This window comes from Grampus griseus (genome assembly GCF_964374135.1).
Source record: "Grampus griseus genome assembly, chromosome: 7".
Classification (NCBI taxonomy): Eukaryota; Metazoa; Chordata; class Mammalia; order Artiodactyla; family Delphinidae; genus Grampus; species Grampus griseus.
In genome coordinates, this window is record NC_139001.1 from 30,532,636 (window position 1) to 30,556,065 (window position 23,430).

The 23,430-nt window shown below is 40.1% G+C and overlaps 1 protein-coding gene across 3 annotated transcripts in view; it reads right to left on the reverse strand.

Moving 5' to 3' along the window:
• PARD3B (par-3 family cell polarity regulator beta) overlaps nucleotides 1–23,430 on the reverse strand; it is a gene marked incomplete at its 5' end in the record, with an annotated part of 1,039,339 nt that overhangs the window by 327,685 nt on the left and 688,224 nt on the right. For all 3 annotated transcript variants that reach the window (XR_014296988.1, XM_082658175.1, XM_082658174.1), the window contains 2 exons: nucleotides 3,419–3,656; nucleotides 4,388–4,594. Coding sequence is in view for 2 of the 3 variants with exons in the window: in XM_082658175.1 (XP_082514301.1) it covers nucleotides 3,419–3,656; nucleotides 4,388–4,594 (445 nt within the window). The remainder of the gene's footprint in view (nucleotides 1–3,418; nucleotides 3,657–4,387; nucleotides 4,595–23,430) is intronic.

Here is a 23,430-nt window from a genome sequence, read left to right on the forward strand (position 1 = left end):
CAGAAATGGGCTGAAATTACGGGTTGGCAGGCTGTGCTCCTTTCTGGACGCTCTCCAGAAAGAATGCATTTCTCTGCTTTCCACCTTCTAGAAACTGCCCACAGTCCTTGGCTTACAGCCCCTCCAGTCACATACTGTATTTCTCTGTACCTTTCTTCCATAGTCACATCTTCTTCTTCCACTTTTAAGGCCCCTTGCTATTACCTTGGGCCCACAGGGGCAAATTCAGGATAATCACCTTATCTTAAAGGTCGGCTGAAGAGCAACCTTAATTCCACCTGCAACCTCAATTCTCCTTAGCCATGCAATATAACATACTCACAGGTACTGCAGAGTGGGACATGAACATTTTTAGGGAGGCCATTATTCTACTTACTGCAATAATTTACATTTATTGAATGTTTGTTACTTGCCAGGCACTGTTCTAAGCAAGTTACTTGTAATTAAGCAACTATAATTCTCATAATAATAGTAGATTCAATTGTTATTCCCATTTTTCAGATGACACAGAAAGAGATTAAATATTACAATAACTTGCCCAATGTTACCTAGAGAGAAAGCAGAGAAACCAGGATTGGCATCAGAGTTACACATACAGAGTCTGCATTTTTAACCTCTGAACTCCATGACTGCAAAGGTGACTCTCATCTAAATATACTGCAGTTGCACGTTATCATTATTATCAAGGATGATTATCTAATAGCAGTCATAATAGTTACCCAGAATAAGGACAAGTTTAAAATTTTAAATGGCAAATGGAAATACAGAATCTAAAGAGACCACCAGGAAAAACACCATTTTTTTGAGAGGTATGTCCACTGGTGTTGATGTTATTTGTGTCCCTAAATGTCACTTTGTAGTTTCAAGGTCATATGTACACACACACACACACACACACACACACACATACACACACAAACATTGAGAGAGAGAGAGAGAAAGAGAGAGAGAGAGAGAGAATATATATATGAATAACAGATATGGAATAGAACTTTCCATTTCTGTCTAAAATTTCAGTGGAATATCCCAAACTGAGAACATGTGATGACAAATACCACAAAGCATTCTTAAGAAAGACGTCTCCTAACGGTTTAATAAGAGGTGCTAAACTGGCCCATCAACTATCACCTCCCATCACTCACCTTCAGTCCATGGAACAGAAGGGTAGAGATTGAGAAATGGATTTTCTTTGCTGGGAAATTATAGGAGTAAAGGAAGTAATGGAAAGAGGTGCTTCCTCATCTCACTCCCAACAAAATAAGTGAGGGGGCAACGAGAAAACCCCTCAGAAAATTTGGAGGTAACTGTATAAAAGGAGACTGACATCCCATGTCGTACCTGTTTGCTTGGTGATCTGGAGATGCCAGGCTGGTTGGGGGATCTGTACGGCTGGTAAGGAGAAATGGAACAGTGGGAACAGGCTGCACTTCTATCATTTGGAGGGGCAAGAGTTTGGTAATTCTAGTGAGCCAAGCAGATGCTCTAGAAGGAGGCTGGACGAAAGCCACCTTAAGCTGACATCATCACAGACGTCTACCAGCTGGCTAAGGAGGCTCCAGAGTTGTGCTCCCTGAGGTCAAAGGGTCTCAGGAAGTCAACGGAAAAATAAATCTCCTATACCAGTGATTGGTGCAGTAAGGAGCCCCCTGAAAACTCCACAGAAGTGGCCCACAAAGAGCCCCAACCGCCAGATTACACCAGATACAGGCCTTTGTTTTAATAAAGTCCTTCCCTTCCCTTTGTCCCAGAGACGGAGAACAAGAAGAATGTGGAATCCTGCACACTGTAGGGCCCTCGCTAGGGCTGAGCCCTGCGGGGCCGGGAAGAAGAAAGCGCTGATTAACATCAGATGGTGCATGTTAGCCCCTGACAAAGAGGGTGTTTTAACATCCAGAAGTGACCAGAAAGCCATCAGCCAGAACACTGAGATGTCATCAAATCGTGGACATTCTGACAACACCAACAGGGTGTATTTGAAGGTAGCTGTAGGAGAAGAAAGAAAGTTGTTTTCTGATTGCACCCTGCTGAGCTATGCCTAGTCAATGGACTGACTGCCTATGACATCTTGTCTCTCAATCCCACTGAGTTAGACGGCAGTATACTAGCCTCCTTTGGAAAGTGAGGAAAGCAAGGCTCAGGGAAGTAACATGTGCGATGCCCAGCAGCTTGTGTATGAGGGTCATGGGTTCAGATCAAGGCCCTCTGACTCCAGATGCGATGACATCTCCACTGCACCTCACTGCCTCTGACGACTAATGTGCCCACAGACCTGGCCATGGGCACACCTAGAATCATGGGGGGTGGGGTGGGAGTGGGGTTGTGGTTCATCTAACCTGTCTTCTCTAATTCAAAGGCGGTGTTCTAGAGGTCACAGTTGAGGATTCCCTCACCTCTTGCTTTCCCTATGTTGATGGAAGAAGCATTTTCTTTATCCACATAATGCTTTGGTACCTAGGGCTATAGGCGTAGCCCATGCCTCTACCAAGTGTTGGCTTTTCTTTGACATACATTTATGACAGCTTCCCGTCATCACCATGAGCATCAGGAGCCAACCAAGTGGCTCCTCCTGCCTCTGCAGGAAAGGATCAAGCACAGTCAGCAGTTAAGATTGTTAGGCATCTACATATGACCCAGCAATCCCACTTCTGGGCGTATATCCAGACAAAACTATAATTTAAAAAGATACATGCATCCCAATGTTCACAGTAGCACTATTCACAACAGCCAAGACATGAAAACAACCTACATGTCCCTCGACAGATGAATGGATAAAGAAGATGTGGTACATATATACGATGGAATACTACTCAGTAATAAAAAGGAACAAAATAATGCCATTTGCAGCAACATGGATGCAACCAGAGATTATCATACTAAGTGAAGTAAGTCAGAAAGAGAAAGACAAATACCATATGATGTCACTTATATGTGGAATCTAAAATATGACACAAATGAACTTATCTATGGAACAGAACCAGACTCACAGACATAGAGAACAGACCTGTGACTGCCAGTGGGGTGGGGGGAGAGTGGGGGAGGGATGGATTGGGATTAGTGGATGCAAACTATTATATACAAAATTTATAAATAACAAAGTCCTACTGTATAGCACAGCAAACTATATTCAATATCCTGTGATAAACCATAATGGAAAAGAATATAAAAAAGAATATATATGTGTGTGTGTGTGTGTGTGTGTGTGTGTGTATAAAATTGAATCACTTTGCTGTACAGCAGAACTTAACACATTGTAAATCAACTATAATTTAAAAAAAGATTTTTTAGGCATCTAGCTGAAGAGGAGGGAAAGCTTGCATTTGTTTTTTTTTGAATGCACACAAATGAGTGATTTCATCAGCAGAAACAAAACAAAATAAAACAAAACCATCCCAACTTTGCCTTCAAAGCAGGTCCCTACCTCAGCATGGCACCAAATCCCTTCCTCTTTATTTTCCTTTCTGGATCTTCATTTCCCTCTTTCTGCTTTTTCACCTTGACTTTGAATTTGCCCTTTTCCTTCTTCTTCTCCTTTTCTTTCGGTTTTTTGACTTTCCTGGCTTTATTTTCTGCATTCTCTAGCTCAGAGCTCCCCTGAGGGGCAGATTCATAATTCAGAGCTCCTTGGCCAGAGTGAGAGCTCTTATCAGACAGACCATCTGTACAGAGAAAAAAATCAATACACATGGTCAGGGGCACTTACTGTTAGTATCTCAAGAAAAGTTAAAATGTAAAATACAGAATAATGAATAAAGGCACTCCGGAGTTCTACCCTGCCACGAGGCTACGCGTACCCTTTGAAGAGACAACTGACTAAATCTGGTTACTTCAAGCAAGGTTTGCTGCTGGGAGTGGGGGACATTGGTTGCTTAGCCAGTAGTATAAAAGGTTTGATATGTGATGAAACACTGATCTCTCTCAAAGCAGCTTGTTAACCTTGATCAGCTCAGAATGCCGATGTGCTGGGAAACAAACAGGGTGAGTTTATTTCCAGAAGTTTTTGAGTCCAGCTATAACCGGACTGCTTCTACCCAATTAAAGCAGTCAGTCCTCGTGTTGAGGCTGCATCTAATGACTTGAATAATAATGTCAAGAGATGCATACTTAGTGCTCCTACCCTAAGGGTAAATGACAGTTGGTCCTTGTAGGAAATTGAAGGAGAACATTTCTTTGGCGGTTGCACTGTAAAATAAATCACATGTTGCGTTATCTAGTTCCATGTTCGTTAAGCCAAAGGGCAAAACATATCAGGGAAATGAATTACTTTTAATATCAAAAATATAATTGTGACCTTAAATCACTTTTCTCTGTACTTAAGCACCCATTCTTGCCTATGATTCGCAGATAATAAGGAGAGGAAGAAACCATTTCAGCAAGCTCGTTGCCCTACCAGCTTCTAATTCTTCGGGTCCATCGTAAGATTTGTCAATGGCTGCTCGGAAGCTCTCGTTGCAGCCTCGGCCACGGACCACGTGCGGCCGGGGCCGGTGGAAGGGAAGTTCGTTCTTCCTGACCTCGGCAACTGCAGTCTGCAGGCTCTCCAAGGAGCTGGACTTTTTCAAACCCAGAGTTGGACCGAAATCTTTGCTTGGAGAGTCTGGAAGAAAAAAGGGCAAAAGGTCACCCTTCCCCTAATGAGGCAGTGCGGTGGAGTGGGAAGGCTTGTTGTTGTTCTATCTCAAAAAGGGAGGAGGGGGGTTAAATGGGTGGGACTTGGTGTTAAACCCCAGCGTTGCCGCTTTTTGTGACTTTGAGCAAGTACTTTGACTTCTCTGAGCCTTCGTTTCCTTTTCTATAAAGTTGTGGCAAGATTTAAAATGATATGTCATATATAGAAATAAATATGCATACGTATATATATACATGCACACGTGCACACACATATACATGACTTTGAAAGGCTATAGCAGTCTGCAGAGATTATATGTATGAGCGTGTCTATATGCACACACACACAGTTGCACACACATACAGAGCACCTAACAGTGTTTCTCTCACAGTTCTCATTCCAAGCACTCCCCTACATTGTAGCTTTTATTATCTCCAACATTGTTTTTATAATTATTAAGTAATGTATTATACACAGAAATCAAAGAGCATTGAAGTGATTGTAATTTTTATGGTTAAACACTTTACCATACTCTAGCACTCTTACTGTAGGGTGAATGCAATTTTTTTAGTTGACAAAGCAAAGCAAGAAAGAAAACAACTTTTCTGTGTCAGTGCTTACTGTTCCAAATGTATTTCTATTTGGGTATCTAGGAAAGAGGTAGTTTTCTTTATATGATATAATATTCCAAAAGAAAAACTAGGTGAAGTTGAATAATGTGTGTTCTGATATGTAATATTTTTCATTTGCACTGTTTGTCTTGCCCTGTCACCTGCCCCTTTTCACCCATGCCTTGACCCCCATTCCCACCCACAGCCAGGCCCCTAGTTGTCTGTAACAAGATTAGGCTATATAAATACCAGCAGCACAAGGATTATTTTAAAGATGGAGGGAATTCTAGCAGGGCTCTTTTCCACCAGGGCCAAAGCTCATGATCCTGTCCAGTTACAAAGATTACTGCCACGAAGGGGTTATACGTGCATTTCTGGAAATAAACTACTTTGCAGTTTTTTAGTAGATACAGATTGAGTACATATTAAGGATTGTGTACATACAGTACCTACTTCAATGCCTAGCATATAGTAAGGCTCAGTAAACAGCCCTATCTTTTCTTACTATGATCAGTATTTTTGCTTCTACTAATGCTGCCATCATGAACATTATCACTAGGTAATACAAGGAATACAAAAGAAGTACAACAAAGGTATAATGACTATATAGACACGCATAAAGTTAAAAAAACAAAACACACCCTCCCATATATTGTGAATATGTTAAAAATAGTCAAAATAATGACAATAATGCTAATAACTAATAATGCAGAGAGTGCTTAGCCCTGTTCTAAGTGCTTTACCTAACTTACCCTAATCCTTACAGTTGTGCTACTGCCAAAATTGTTCCCATTTTACAAATGAGGAAACTGAGGCACTGAGCAGATAAATACCTAGTCTAAAGATACACACTTAATAAGCTTCAGAGCTGGGAACTGTCCTCAGGCAGCCTAATTCCGCCTTTTCTGCTCTGTACTGCCTAAAGTTGCACTTGATCTCCACCCTCTACTTGTCTATGGTCAAGCTACTTAAAATGGCCTCTAGTTTCCTCATCTCTAAAATAAGACCCTGAGCCTAATCAAGCGGACAAAATGCAAAAACTGGATGTTGTTTTACAGTTTCATCATTAACTTACAGGAGGCAATTTTGCACTTTGAACAATATACATGATGACAATAAACATTACATTTTTTTTTTTGCGGTACGCGGGCCTCTCACTGTTGTGGCCTCTCCCGTTGCGGAGCACAGGCTCCGGACGCGCAGGCTCAGCGGCCATGGCTCATGGGCCCAGCCGCTCCGCGGCATGTGGGATCTTCCCGGACCGGGGCACGAACTCGTGTCCCCTGCATCGGCAGGCGGACCCTCAACCACTGCGCCACCAGGGAAGCCCAACATTACATTTTATAGGCAACAGTGCATCATTAATAAATGCAACAGAGATGGGACTAAGCAAAAAAAAAAAATTATAAGAAATTTCAGGGACAAATTTCAGGTGCTACTTGCAATTCATAAATAGTAAGAATACATCATTACTAAATCCAGAAAGAGGCATGTTTCTTATAGTCCCAGGAAGGAAGGTAAGTGGAAGAAACAGAAATTGAATAAGATCATTTCTGACAAGAAAACAAAAAGCAACATAGAGGCTCGGGGTATTAAGGCAACAGTAGAAGCTTTGGAGTTCACAGAAAATATTTTACACCATCACTCCCTAGGGATCTGACATGAAGTTTGGTGAAAACATGAAGATGAAAACTATCTGAGAAAGCCTAGTTCCTCTGTCAACAATAGTAACCATCTTTTATTTATTAATTGCCATTCAGGAGATTATATTAGAGCCCAAACTGTAAGTATTCACGTCAACCTTTAGCAATAAATTCTGGGGAACATGAAAGTGAATAAATCATCCAAGACATAAGGCATGTTATGTAAAAGGAGCTCATCTAAAGCTCAGCAAGAAGTCATATTTGAGAAGGAACAAATACACTGTTACCCATTCAAAGCAAACTGAACATTAAGGATTCATGGGCTTTGCAGGATTAATAGAGCCAGCAAGTAATTCACTTTACATAAATAGAAGTCACAAATTAGAAGTGTCAACTAATGTTGGCCAAAATTATAACCTAGCTCTACTGGATTCAGTACATAGTAACACTAAAAGCAGAAAGGCGATTGAGTCTTGGTTACAAATGTGGGCTCAGGGATTTTCAGGCTTGAAAACAACTTTCTTATTTATTTCTAGGGAGTAAACAGGATATAGTGGTGGAAAAATAAAGACTGATGTTAGAGAGGAGAATCTGAAATCAGGAAAGTCCTTACCAGGACTTCCAGGTGCACTGAACTGACTGAATTGAATCTCCACATGAAAAGGACCTTGACTAGAGTTCACATTTCCTTTACATGTCCAAGGCTTCTGAGGGAAGGTCCAGGTTACTGGTTCCGAGGGACTGTTATGTCAACTGATGGCATCGGCACTAAATGTCAACAAAACACTTGGAATAAAGCGTTTTACCACACAAAGATCCTAAGTGGGCACAATCAACTGTCACAGTCAGTCCCCCTTCCCTACCCCTATCCCCACCAGTTCCAGCTTAGGTTGCCATTGCGTTGGAAATTCTGTAGCTTTCAGAATGGGAAGATTCACTATTTTAGCCTAACCATTTATACAAATCATGTTGTTTTCTAGGCTCCCACTACAAGCAGAGGTCTCTCTGAAGGGATAATAGAAAGCTCTATCCTACTGAAGTCATCCCCAAGAGCGATGACTCCTCACATTTTCACCTGTAGCTGATGTGATATTGACCGTGGCTGATTTTAAGCAATTATCTGAGAGAGCAATCTTTGAATACCACGTGTTATCAGTCACAAGGTGGTCTGTGTCCAAATTTGAGCATTTACTTGTCCCATTTGGAGTATCTACAGAACTAATCTGAATATGATTTTTCAACAGCTTCCAGGCCAGTTTAGGTTAGTTGCAAATGCCAAGAAATAAATCTTTTCACAAACTTTACTAGCATGACTTTATTTTTTAAATTTATGACTTCTATGTTCAGTGACCATGTTCTCTAAGATCCAGATAAACTTATCTTCCTGTCAGAAACATGAAGTTGACATTCACAAATTTCTTGAAACAAATGATACAACGTTTATCAAAGGTACTAAAAGAGGGATCTTGCATGATAAAAGTTATCCTCAAAATGGTATAATGAAAATGTTCTTAACGTTCCATGTGCCAAATTTCTCCTTAAAGTAAAAGTCTCATAAAGAAACATCACAGAAATAATTGTTTTAAAAGATGCTACAGCATTTTTGAAGATTCGCCTGTTCCCAAATGAAGGATTGGCTTGACGTGGTCCTGGAAGCCTTCCCCATACAGAGTCGAGGGACATTTCAACCCTCAGACACATCCACTGCTCCCCACCATCCAGAAAAATACAGTGTTATGAAGAAACTGAACACTCAAGTCTAAAGACTTAAGGGATTCTGCCACCATTTCTCCCATGTGCATGAAACAAGTGGGGAGAAGGGCAGTACAGAGCTACTGTCAAGGTGGAGAGGGACCTCTATAAAACAGAGTCAAACCACTGAGAAACCACTGCCCCAGCCTTTCTAGGTAGAAAGTCCCATTTCAACAGACTATAAAACAAAAGGTCCCTCCCGGAGGATCGTTTGGATGTGGACCTCAGTTTTTCTGACCCAGTCTTGGGTTCCTGCCTCTGCCCTATAGCTGAGAACTGCTGTTGGTTCCCTGCAAGGCAGGTGATTAGAATAATAGAGAATAAAACGGTCTAGAGAGTAGTGATTAATAGTGAATGGTGAATAGTGAACGGTCTAGTGATGAATAGTGAAGTGGAGAGACTGTGGGACATCTAACACCCTCCCACTCTGCCACTTATTTCTTGAGTTATTAACCTTCCTGTGCTTTCCACTTCCTAATCTGTAAAATTTGGATAAGACGAGGATGGAAGAGCGTCTGGCATGTAACAGGGACTCATAAAGCATTAGTGATGATGATTGTCACTGGTGCTTTTGTATCAACTCTAAACATTTGAGTAAGTGGAGGTCTAGCACAATTTATTTGGTTCAATCTGCCACTGCATTTTAAAATACAACTATTCCTTCCGCAAGAAGCTGAAAAGGGCTCTATAAATAAATACCATCCTTCCTTTTTTATTCAAAAGTTAAACTGACTTTTTTTTCCCCAGACAACTCCTTACAGCTTTTTCTTCTGAAATAAGGTATATATATCCATCTGTTCATCACATACAGAGGCTATTCTTGGGAAGATTAATAGTGGAGTCTTGGATGCCCTTCCCCTTAGGTTATAATCATTTAATTAGTCTGAGATTTCATTGGCAATGTTTGAACTTCCCATTCTAGCATTAAAATCTTGCAATAAAAGAATGCCTTAATCCAGAAGACCAGTAATTGGATCATCCATTATTGATGAGATTGCTTCCAATACATTCTTATTAAAACATAAAGAATTATTTGGGGGAAGGTATTCACTTTCATATACGTGGCAAGGTTTCCTCCAAGGTAGAGCTTTATAATTAACAAATACTCATGATAAATTAACAATAAATAATGTATTAATTTGCAAATTTCAATAACATTGATGGCCCTCAAGGCACTTAGTGAAAATTAATTATGTTAGAGCCCCTCCCCCTAAAATAAAGGAATTGTGTGCAGTAGTAAACTGGGGATCAAAATGATTGCAACGCTATCCGGGGGACACAGCATGAAACTTGAGAAGGCCATGAATTCGTCAATATAGCTTGCTTTCATTAACAATTGGGCCTTGCTGTATTATGAGCAATGAACTTGGGCAAATACAATAGAAATGCTTTCCTTGCTTCATGGGGAGTTGTGATGTGAAATTAATAGCCTTAAAACTCTTTGAATGAAAAATTATTACAACTTCCAACTAGGAAGTCACAATGCCACTTTATTCTCCAACACATCTCACTGTCTTTTTATTTCAGATTACACTTACTGAAAATTTTGATTTTTTTTTAGTAGTTTCCCCTAGAGGCAAAATGTCTTATGTGCTTTAATAGATATCACTGCAAATCCATTAGCCCCAATTCCCCATAATATCCAAATGTATAATTTCCCAAATTATGTTATCTGTTAACTGTGTCCATAATGGGCCTAATTACCTTCTTGCCTATCTCAGTATTCCAAATATTGATCATCATTCCAAGCTTATCACAGTGCCCTGTTTCCTATTCATGTACCATAGGGCATAATGTATCTGGTTTATACATTATCTGCTGTCATTTGGGTCTCAGTTCTTTTACTGGCAATCTCCAAGTTCTCTAGGAGCAGAGGTTTTTTTCCTTTAAAAGTCTCGTATATCCCAGGGTCTTTTCCTGAAATTCGTGTCAAAATGTTCAGAACTTCTCATTAAGATTCATATATTTGCATAACCTTTCCTACTCTGTCTCCAAACATTGTCTATTTTAAAGTGAAAAGATATAGAGAAAATTACGGGAAGATGAGGTGAACAAATACAACAAATGCTTGGCCCTCCAAGTGCCTTCAAACCTCTGCTAAGTGCTGCCGTACACCTTAATTTTCTTCACTAAAAATTCCCTCTTTTATAAATTGAAAGTCAAAATCTGATGCCATATTTTGGTTTCTTTCCTGAACTCAAATTATATCCCACAAATGTAATGAATAGTGAACATATTACACCAAAATATTCTCATGACACTTTTTCTTTTACTCTTTAGTTTGTGGATAAGAAAATGGACTCTGTGGTTCAATTTAGTAGGGAAACACTTTTTCAAAATATATTTATAACCATATCTCTGGGTAGGTTCTGTTAAGGCAACTGACGGACTCAAATCTAATGCCAATAGACTAGTTTGTTATAATCTTTTGTTTTCCCTCTCTCCGCCTTATCAGGATAACTCCACTGGGTCAAAAACACCACCACCACCCCTCTAACTGGTATTCAAGCTAATAATTAATTTAAAAATTACATAAATAACATTGGTTTCTGGAAGGGAAATGTGGCTGCTTAAAGGAGGAAAAAAAAAACCTTTTATTATTTAAGTGAGGGGGTAAAAAAAGAAGACTCACTTGAGAGTCAAATAAACTGAGTAAAGAGGCCAGCTTTCCTACCTGTGGAATGGGATCAAGAGGACTGATGAATGCCGCCTACCATTTTCTTAATCTTGTTGATCTTTGTATGGTCAGCGCAGAGAAGTACTAAATAAATGTTTGTTGTAGGAATAAAGGAAGGTGCAAGGAAAGGGTAGTTACAGGACGAAGACGGCCCTGTTCTCCAGTGCTGTGAGGCTGAAGGGAGTTTATGGGGAGAAACACACCTCACGATTGCTTCACGCCCTCAAAGCCCACACACAGCCTCCTGTTCTTCGTTAATATGACCCTTAGGTTTTTTTGTGTCATTTCCAAGGATTTAATCATTTCTGCCCTACCTATATTTACTCACTCATCTTCTCTATGTTTTGCCTTTTTCTACGACTTATTCCTTTTGCTTAACTTCTCTGTGACATTAGCTTTTTCTATTTTCCCCTCCTTATGTGCACTTTGAATAGTCTTATTTTTACCCACTGCCCAAAACACCTTTATTTGTCTTCCAGCTCTTCCTTGTATGTCTTGGTAACAGGCTTTTCATTCTGAACACAAACTGTTTCAGTGATTTTTTTTTTTTCCCTCCTCATTCTTTTTACCACTTATTCTTTGTACCGCTTGCTTCAACAGCACCTCTTTCTTCTGCTTTTGAATGTCGAGCAGTTTATATATTATACAGCGTGGGTTGTATAATGCCATACTCTCAAGATAAAGTATACTAAAAAGGATTCTAATAAGTTTCTTCAAAGACCATTAGCATAACAAAAAGTCAAACTGATTGATTTCTTGGATGGTATCCACATGAAGACATTTTTACAGGATGCAGTATAAACTGGGTACCTCTATTTTTTTAGGGCCAAAAATTATTTTTATAATTTTTGCTTTACTCTTTTTTCCCCCCTTTTTTTTTTTTTTTTGCGGTACACGGGCCTCTCACTGTTGTGGCCTTTCCCGTTGCGGAGCACAGGCTCCGGACGCGCAGGCTCCGGACGCACAGGCTCAGCGGCCATGGCTCACGGGCCCAGACGCTCTGCGGCATGTGGGATCTTCCCAGACCGGGGCACGAACCCGTGTCCCCTGAATCGGCAGGCGGACTCTCAACCACTGTGCCACCAGGGAAGCCCTCTTTCTCCCCTTTTTATAGCTAACTGACTGCATTATAAAGAAAAAGCAAAACAAAACTTTGAATTTTCAATTACTCAGTATTTCCAGAAATGATAGAAAGTAAGGTTTTTCAGTTTTGAATAACAATAATATGAATATTCAGTAATACGAATAACAATCTCTTAAGAGATATGCTTTAACCTAGGTTTCAATCTACAGTTAGAGTATCAAGCCATAATCGAGTCAGCCATCAATGAGTGTTTACTGAGTATTTTTTGTCACTCAGAACTGTGCTAGGTCCTAAGAGGAATAGAAGTGTAATAGTAACTAACATTTTCCTGTTGCTTTATAAAGTTCTTTCCTGTATAAAATGCGGATACACCTTACACAATTGATCTTACCCAAGTTCAACTGTGTTTTCATGTCCAGAGAGAGCTACAAAGAAAGCGAGGAGGGAGGAAGGGCAGGATAAAATAAGTAATAAGAGCAATTTTACTCACCATTACTCTCAATGAGAATGTGCCCCAGCGTGAGTGTGTGTCTAGGAGAGACTGAGAATCAAGAGAAATAGACTGTTCCTGTGAGTCTCTGATTTTTTTCTTTTTAACCCTGGGTAAACATTTTATTTTTGTAATCGAGATGTAATTGACATGTAACACTGTGTAAGTTTAATGTGTGCAATGTATTCGATACATACATATCTGATTTTGATACGTATATATTTATATTTGATACATGTATATATTGCACAATGATTGCCACAATAAAGTTAGTTATTGCCTTCATCTCCTCACATAATTACCTTTTTGTGTGTGTGTGATAAGAACATTTAGGATCTACTCTTTTATCAACTTTCAAGTATATAGTACAGTACTGTTAACTATAGTTACCATGCTGTACATTAGATCCCCAGCATTTGTAACTGTAAGTTTATAGCCTTTGAGCAACATCTCTTCTCAGTTTCCCCATCACTCAGCTCCTGGCAACCACCATTCTATGTTCTTTGTCTATGAGTTTGGCTTTTTTAGATTCACACATGAGATCATACAGATCTCGAGAACCATTCCTGAGAGGCAGTGCCTTACTACTATGTCTTATGTAAATTTCAGAAGAACCACTCAACTCAATACCCTTCCAATTCCTCTCTTAAATCCCCTGAGTTGGCAGACAAGAAAAGCTCGGCCACTGACTTGGCCAAGATGCTATGTCTGGACAATTCTTGAGCTAAAGCTCCTGCCAAATTCTTTGATGCCTCAGACATAAAAGATACGGCACCTGCTTTCCTCCAAGATGTTATAATCCGAGGGCAGAGCAAAGATGAACACATGCAGTGATAACACCAGAGAATGTAGAGCAGTCCCTAATGTTTGTGAAGTACCCATCTGAGGGCAATATATCCCCAAATTCTAGAAAATAAAAATGTTTGACTCCTAGCTTTCTCTGGAATTATATTTCCAATGGGGAACATGTTATCTCTTCGTTCCACCAGTTAACTAACTCTTCAGCATCCCTAAAAATTTAATCTTTAAAGCAATACCTAATACAAGCACAGGTTTTGGCATCAGACTGCTTGGACTTGCGTTCTAGCCCCACCTCTGCACTAACTGTGTGAAGCTGGATGAGGCTTGTACCTCTCTGTGCCCCCCTTGCCTTATCTGTAAAAGAGGGATAATGATAGCACATCCCTCACAGGGTAGCTAGAGGATTATCTCATGATGCCTGGCACACAGTAAATATTTAGTAAACATTAGTTTGTACCATATGTCTTCTTGCATGAGCAATGTTTACACTCATTAGAAGGATTATCTCCAGCCAACAGAATGCCAGGAGAATTTGTTTCCACATCCATACACTGTGGGCCTGAGTCATCATTAGCTTTGAATTTTCACTCTTTATTCAAAACTTCTACTTTTTTGTTTTCTATTGTTTAACAGTCTTCATCACTTTTCAAATCATCTTCTATACATTTCACTTCCTTCAATAGCCCAAATAAGTTTATTTCTTATAGAGGCATTTTCCAAAGAGAAACCAAGTGTTAAAATCACTTGATGAAAACAACCATGTCTGGGACAGCAAGTAAAGAGCTGGTTAGTTTCTTTCACCAGCCAAGTGACTCCTCTCCCTCAGAGCAACCCATGACACCATCAACAAAATGACAAACCAGGCAAGGTCATAAGGCTTTTGGGATCATTAGTCAATAGGCATCTCTGTGAATGATAGAGCTGAGAACACTGACATATGGCAGAGGTCAGGGCTGGAGTAGTTTAGACTTGGGGAAGTCCAGAGAAGAGAAAGCACACTGTGATCCCAGGTCAAAGGATAATAAGGCTTCATGAATGAAGCAGGACTTGTCCTTGAAGATGGATCAAATACACGGGAAAGGTAGGAGGTAGACAGTCACTCTACTGCAAGGGAAACGTATGAGGAAAAGTCCTGACATGTCTGCTTGGTAGTGGGTACACAGGATGGAGGACCAGCAAGGGAAAACTGGGGATTGGTGGGAAATAAGTGTGGGGACAGAGGAGGAAGAGAGATATGAAGGTTCTCAAAGTTAAGAAGGTGAGACTCAGAGCAGGGGGCAGTTGGAAGCCTTTGAAAGTTTTTTTACCTGAGGAATGGCTTGATGATATTGTTATTTTGAGAAAAGATAATTTGGAAGAAATTTATAGGACAAATTAGAAGAAAGACTGAAATCATATAGCAATGGAGCTCCCTGCTTATAAAATACCTTGCTCTTTACTTTCTTCCTTTTTACAATTGTAACTTCAGGCTTCTGTGAAACAATTTCTTCGAAAACATTTTTAGTGTGGTTAGTCATCTGTCCTCACAGTGAACAGACTAACTGTCCTCAGATCTTTCTTTGACCAGGTAGGAAAGGCTGAAAAAACATGTTCTAGTCCACTTGGGAGGCAAGAGGTGTTCATGGCTGTGCCTCTGGGAAGGGGTAGGAAGGGGCACTGCCTATCACTCCTGAGCTTCCTTCTTGCATGGCTGAGCTGTGACTGGTATGACCGGGCCCACTGCTATCTCTCCTTCAGCACACTTTACTGTATTCTATAATATATAATGATTAATGGGCAGTAAAACTCATAACATGGGGACACACAAAATAAATGAGGTGGCAAATATGAAAAGGAAGTCCCACTTAATGTTGTTGTGAAATCTGACAACACGCTAGAGTTTCCCTATAACTCAGCCCGAGGAGCCCTTGTCAGCGGGAAACAAGGTTACAAGAAGGTGGTATTTCCATTAATAACTCCCCCTCGGGGGAAGTCCATGATCAATCTTTCTTGTACTGAAATTCTTGCTGGATTGTAGCAAAATGTCAGCGGTACCTGGAAACATTGCTTTACGCTGACTGAGGGAAGCTCACAGAGAAAGAGGAAGGGCATCACAACGCTTCAGTTATCCTCATCTGTCCCTTTTTACCTCCCCCCACTATGGACATCCATTCTTTTTTTTTTACTACCCAGTATCCACTATTCCACCTGAAAGGGGTATCCCGCTTTTCCTTGGGTTACTACACCTCCCCTACTTTCACCCAAAAGTGTGCTTCTAACCCAGGCACGACTAGTCACTTCATCCCCTTGGTTGGTTCAGGAGTACGTTGTTGGCTAATTAGAACTAATCCTTATAGAGTGATCAGGAAAAAGTCATCTTGTTTGCTACTGGGGTTACTGGGAGGATAAACCTGGAGTTGCTGGTAGCCATCTTGCTTTTCTACAAAGAGAGGAACTAAAACTGTGAGAATATAGTTGACACAGACCCTAGATCCTCTCTCTGAACTTTACAGCTGCTTGAGCAACACATTATCTTCTTTGCAACAGCCAGGTTGAAATTCGCTTCTTTCGATTGTAACCTAAGGAGTCTCGGCTTAATGCCCTACTCTCCAATCTCTCCTTCATATAACACCCACCAGTTATTCCAACTCAGGTCAGACAGATACTTGAGGAGCAGGGAAGATTGTTCTTTGGCTATAATGCTGGTGAAGGGATCATAAGTACAGAACTGATAACAGCAGTGAGAAGTATGTCTGAGGCCAGTCTAAAGGTGAGCATTTTCTAGTCTATTACAGGGTGGATTTTATGAGAGACAAATTCCCCAATGATGAGAAGAGTTGTATGAAATTCATTTGCTCAGCTTGGCCCCGACTCCTCCGTGAAGAGAGGACCATTCTCTAGATGGTTACTAATAATTATAGACCTACAACTAATTGTTATACACTTTAGAAAAATAGAAGGGCTTCCAAAAGAGGAATACAATCAGATCTTGCTATGGTTGACCAAGGGTTCAAACAGCCTATCTACAATTGTGCTAATTAAATATGTTGTTCTGTTTTGAGGAGATAAGAGTAAACCTGGTATCACTTTTAAGTGCCTGTTCTTCCCACTGTGTTCCCATGGCCACTCAACAGAGACCTCACATTTGGGAAGAGACAGAGCTGCCTCACAGGGAGGAGGTGTCTGTTTCTGGAGGGGTGTTTGTGTTGTATGGGTATGTTTCTCTCAAGCTTCTCTTTCATAGAATTTCTAAACAAACTGTGAATTAAGAACTTCTCTGTAAACTGAGTAAGGAAATGATGGACTAAAAGCAAGTGGTCTTGGGTGGTTAACAATAAAGATTTTGATGTAAGAGGCATCTTGGGTGTGGACTTGGACTTGGAAGACTTGGGGTCTAGGCAAACTGTTTAACCTCTCTGGGCTTCAGTTTCCTCATCAGTAAAAGTGGAATAATGAAAAAGGTTATACTGAGGATGATTATGATGATGATGGTAAAAACACCAGCAGCTACCTATACCAGGCATGTTCTGAGTACTTTTATATAGATATTAACCCAGTTATATGAGGTACACACTATTGTTATCTCCATTTTATAGCTGACGAAGTTAAAGCACAGGCAGGTTAAGTAACTTGTCTAAATGAACAGTGATACCAATTTCATGGGTTTTTGTTGGGATAAGATGCACTTACGCATGTACAAGAAAGTAGCAAAGCTGCAACATGCCATATATACGTGTCATATTTGCTCTTAATAAGAAAAGGAGGGATGTTTTCCTCTAAATCTGTCATAGGCACTGGACTGAACTGATCAAATGAAGACACAGAGGGGTATCTCTTTGTGAACACCTGCTCTTAAGGCACAAGCAATCTATACGAAGAGTCCAAATGCAGCATTCAAAAGCACCCCTAAACAAGGTGGGGTAAAGCAAGACACGGAGTGAGTGGTGGGAATCAGGGGGGAGAAAGAAGGACTCTGGCCTGACATGGACCCCTGAAAACTGGGCAGCATCAGACAGACTGAGAGGTGGTCCAGGGGACAGGGAGGAAGATGAGAACAGAGGCCTGTGGAGGGTGGCAAGCCCACTGATCCGTGTACTGCAGAGGAGCCACGTGGGCTGCAGGTGCACGGAGGTGAGGCCAGACAGAGAGAGCACAAAGAGAGGGAAGCAGCCAGGCGGCCAGAGGTACGACTTACCCCACGGGCAATACGAGGCCCTGTGTCCCAACACAGTCGCCCGAATACACCTGTTTATCGCTGCGGTCAATAAACAAGGAGGGGGTCTTGAACTGCGCTCCACACTAGGTGGGACTCATCTTCCCCGTGTGTGTATGGCCTGAGGACCTAAAGTTGGGATGGATGTTGTGTTTTGGCTCAACAGCACTAACAAACAGCTAAGCTTTATTTAGCACTTACTGTGTGTGATGCGCTCTGTGTCAAAAGCTCGCAATCTGAACCGCCCCAGGAATGAGGTATGGTCCTTCTTCGCCTTGTACAGAAGTTATCCTTCCAGACCAGAAGCCCCAGCTCTGTTTCAAACATGACAGAGCTCTTTTCCCACTTTTAATAATTAATTTAATAAAAGCAAAAAATATATATGGCTTTTCTAAAGAGTGTTTATGTCAAAAAAGAAAGCATTACTTGGTTCACTGTTAATATGCGAACAACAATAAAAAAAAAGAGCTACTTTTGTTCTTATTTTTAAGTCAATTTTTGAGCAAAGTGTCATATGTTTATATTCCCTGCCTAGTTCTGGCTAAGAATTTAGGAAGGAGCTTGTGATGCATCATTAAATAGTTTTTCCCATCATCTTATGACTGAGTTATTGGCACTAGATATAGCCATGGGGGGAAAACATAAGTGGTTTTTTTTTCACCCAGGGCACTGTCAGTCACTACGTGCATGGCATGAGCTGGAGTTGGAGTGGATCAAAGGAGTCAATAACCGGCTGGGAAGACCTGGGCTAGTCTCTCAGCCCAAACCTTGACAGGTAGGTTTGGAACCAGTGGGCCTCAGGTTGCATCTGTCGTGCAGCCATTCTGTTTGTTTTAAAATAAGTGTTTATAATGATTTAAAAGACCAATTATAAGCCTTTGCCTTATTCCTTACTCAGCATCCTGCATGGTATGTAAAAACGGCAGTGAAAAAAAATAGCACATTAGAAATTTTAGCTGAGCAAAATGTCAGTTTTCAGTTACACTTAAAGAATAAAAAAAACATTAGGATACCATTAACAGTTTTAGAGTAATGGAGGCAAAGTGGGATTGTTTTCTGTTATTATTATTACCGCCATTAGTGGGTCAGAGCCTTCCAAGGGAGAAAAGCTGGGGACAACCCAGACACTTTCAATACAGCATTAACTCTTTCAGGTCAAAAGGGGCCCATTTAGTGGACTGTAGCAGTCATTTAATAAATGATACCCTCGTGGCCTTGAAGAATTTATCTCCTGTCCAAAGAGTCTCGCTTACACATTCCTATTTTCTCTACTCCATCTCACTAAATATTCCAGTAAGAGAAAAGGTTAATTTACAGATAATTATTTAGGGAGGGAGGGAATGTTTTTCTAAGGCAGAAAAGCAAAAACAACCCGTCACAACGCATCAGCCACTGTGTGCAAATCTGGAAAAGGATAATGAGCCTCATGAAGTGACAGAATTAAGATGAAAAATTAGAGGTGTGAGATGGAATGATTTTCTTTCAAGGGAACCTGCTGAAATAATTTTTTTCCCGGTGTTTGCTTTGTGCACTTTATATGTGACTAAGTACAGCTAATCCCGTCTCTTTTCAAAAGTTAATGTCAGCTACTAGAATAATCTGCTTTCTTGATTTAATTGCATAGTTTAACCTCTGACATAACCTTTTAATTCACACCATGACAGCCAACCCGACAGAAAGTTTTTCTAGAAATCTGAGTAACTTCCCCAAGGTAACAACTGCTTTCCCTCTTGTGGGTGTAGAAGGAAACATTCTGCCCAAGATCATCAAATACACCCTGACAGTTCTGGCTGCAGAGGTGGTGTGCTTACTGCAGGGAAGAGGGGAATTTATTAGAATACCCGGTATGTTAGAAGTGGGATGCACATCAATGTGAATGTACTTAACACCATGGAACTACACACTTGAAGATGGTACATTTATGTTATGTGCATTTTCCTACAATTAAAAAAAAAGTCATGCATGGTTATCAAAAAGGGGCGTTGGTCACATGATAGTTTGGGTAAAGAATGTGTTCAGGTCCACCTTGATTTAAATAAGGCTGTAGAAAAAGAAAACACTAAACGTTTTGCTGTTGTTTAGTGCAATGAATTAAATCAAATTCAGGGAACTGAATTAATAAGAATGCCTAGCTCCTTAAAATGCTAGGACAGAAGTCTTTGGCCATAGTCATGTAAAGATCCCCACACTCTGAAGGCTTTGGTTTTTATATGAAGACAGACAATGATTTGGATACCGTGAGACCTATAGCCAACTGAGTTTTGGCAATTTTTAAAAGTAAAAGATGGTAAAATTCTGTTGTTGTTTTAACCCTGATTTTGTTTTCATTTTTCGAATTACTAAGAACATTTCTCCTATTTTAGCGATTTAAGAAACATGATTTGGGGAAGCAACTTAATTTTAACAGCAAGACATTTATTTAATTTTTCTTATATTTAAGTCACTGAAATATCCAAAGAAGAGACAAATGTTAAGGGTTATCTTTTAAGTTTTACTCAAGTTATTAAAAATATCTGGCTTCTTAAAATGCTAGGACAGAAGTCTCTGGCCATAGGTTGTATAAGGATTCTTAGGTAGACTACGTCATTAAGGAAAAAAAGACAGAGATCAGTAAGGTAAAATAAAACATGTCCAAACACATATCATTATGGATTAAATTCCTCTGCAGAGAAATATAAACTGAAGATGGGGGGGAAATCTCCTCATTCCACATTTCTCTTTTGTCATAAGCGTTTTTATTTAAATTGTTTCAATATGAGTTTTTCTCTTCATAGCTTGGGTTTTTCCTATGGTGAAATGATACTTCTTTGCTTAGATAACCTCACTAATGCTGTATTAGAGTTTTGCTGCATGATTAAATAAAAAGAGGTCTAAGGGTTGAGAAAAGAAAATCTGTTTAAACATCTTTGAGAATTAGAAAACTGATGGGAAATTTTCTACAAAGCAGACCACAGCTACTGGTGTGCTTAAGTTAAAACCAGAAAGCCACACAAAGTAGAATTAAGTTTCTTCCTGTCCTCAATTCCAAATATAAGGCATTCTCACCTACTGATGCATTTCAGGAATAAACTCATATATAATATGTCCTTCTCTTCTTTTTATGTAAAATTAGGCCCTTTAAAGTGTATACACCTGGCCAGGAGGTTCATGACTGGGCTCTTTCAAGATGAAATGGTTTTGATTTGCTGATTGACATAAAATAGTTCCCTGTCCTTAGAGGACAGGTATCTTCAAAGAGTTAAGAACTGACATTCTAGAAAGAGTCTCTCCAAGATCTCGTTCAACTCAGTCTATGATGGGAAGCATATATTTTCAGAGCTTAGGGGAAAAAAATGATTTCTAAGTTTGTTTTAATTCCAGAGATTAAGGTTGTACCTGGGACCTTGGGACACGAAGACCAGGGTAGTTGTCTAAGACTGGCGTCCCAAGTTGGTCTCTGGCTCAAACCTGCTCCTTGGTTACCTGGTGTTCTGTTCCTCGTTTCCAAACAGTGTTCAGTATCTGAGAGGCTGAAGTCAATGTTTATTTAACACGATCAACCCCAATCCTTTTCTCCTTAGGCCTGCCCCTTCTCTCCTGCACCTGTCTGCTCTCGCGTCATGGAATCCTATATGCCTGAAATGTTTATGACTTCCTTTAATGGCTGCCTGCACTCCCCACCCAACCCCACCAGCACTCGACCAGCCACTCTCATGTAAGAAGTCCTAAATATCGTTGCCACAGGTGACATGAGAGCATCGAGAATGGTGGAGCTCAACTAATAAAAAGGCTTTCACAGCATTTCAGCCTTTGCTCATGAGTAAAGTTAAAATTTATGGCTTTTAAAATACTGGATCTGGAAGAGGTCAGGTTAAACGGCTGCTAGTAATAAAAGGAATCAATACACCACAGCATCTTGAAACAGCCAGCAAACTAAATAAACACTTCATCCAAATACACTTGGCCCTGAATTAAAAGAACATAAAATACTGTATTTATTTGGTTTGTTCCCCATCCATCAAGAGCTTGCCTCTCTAGGCCTCAACAAATCCTACCCAAGACAAGTATCAAAGGTTTGTTAGCCAAATGGCAATTATAGGACATGTCAAGGCTCCGGGTAATTAACTAAGTGTTAACTTTATCAGGGAAGCACTTGCAGATGAGTTTACTACAAACACACAAACAAGACAAACAGCCTGGCCTGGGAAGACAACAGACTTCCTGATACTGATTTACAAAACTGACATTGAAATTTGATATCCTCTGAGAACCAAAGCCTTCCCTTAGGAAAAAAAGGAAAGAACAAAAGTGTTTTTCAACGGTTCCCTTCTCTCACGCTGAACTCAAACCTAATCTAGATTTTAGAATGAAAATTAAACCATTTGCAATAATGAACAAAATCACAAGTTTGAAAGCCTAGGACAATTGTGGAATACATTGGAAAGGGAAAAATGAGTGAATGTGAAAACAAGGCAAGGGAAGACTGACTATCCCTTTGACTTTTTTTTTTTTTTTTTGCTACAAATTATCTAAGGCACAAAACTACCATCTACTTTCCTTTGGTGACAAATAGTTTAATAATCTGTTAACGTTATTCTTCTGTGCAAAGTTCATGCATGGGGAAAAGGAGTGGTGACTGTATTTTGTCCTAAAGCCATTTTTTTTTTCCCACTGGAAGGTATTATATGAAAGCTATTTATGTCAGAGAAAGGCTACTGCTATTCATCCCTTCAGACAGAAGAAATCCCGACACAAAGGGATTCTTTTACCCTTCTCTAACGGCTTACAGTTTAATATTTTAAATGTATTTTTGCTTTCATGGTTCAGCACAAAGTATGGCTCTGGAATGAAAATAAGTGATCACAGTTTAGAGACATAACAGGTAAAACAGGGATACTTCTTTTCTGTAGCTTCAGGCTGTACTTAGGCTTCCTGCTGGGAATAATCTTAGATTGCAGAAACCCAGCTTTATGGTCAGAAACATTGGAAAACTTACTTCCCAGAATGTGCTTCTCTTTGGTCTGGTTTGACTCTATCAGAAAATGAGAAATGTTCTCTAAGCAGGGGTTCATTTTAGGGAAGTGATGTCCTTTTACTGAAATGGGACGGGCTGAGCCATTGAAAGCAGGCTTCGCCCTCTCAGGGGTCCTGCATGCCATGAAGTGACTCAGAAGAAGCTTTTCAGAGTTTTGGGGAAAGGCTCTAAAACTAGACTGCGGTGATTCGAAGGTCAAATAAAAGCAGTGATTTAAGGAGAAATTCTGTTCCTTGTGGTAAGACATTCATTTAGCTTGCCCTTTGGAGAATCGGACGTTTCAATAATGCCAACGTGAAATTATGGCAAATGTTCATAATTAACAAAGCAAAAAACTGAAAACATGAAATAATACAATGAGGAAAGCTGGTAATAGAGGAAACACATGAATGGGATGAGTCCTCCAACACTGGAGGCGGCGAGAATGGCAGAGACACGAGTAAGACAGAATTACAACTCGTGAAAGTTAGAGAAGCTATAGGGCCCAGTGTTTTGGGAAATCGGAATGAAACATTTTAACAAGTAAAGAGACACAGATGTAGAGAACAAACGTATGGACA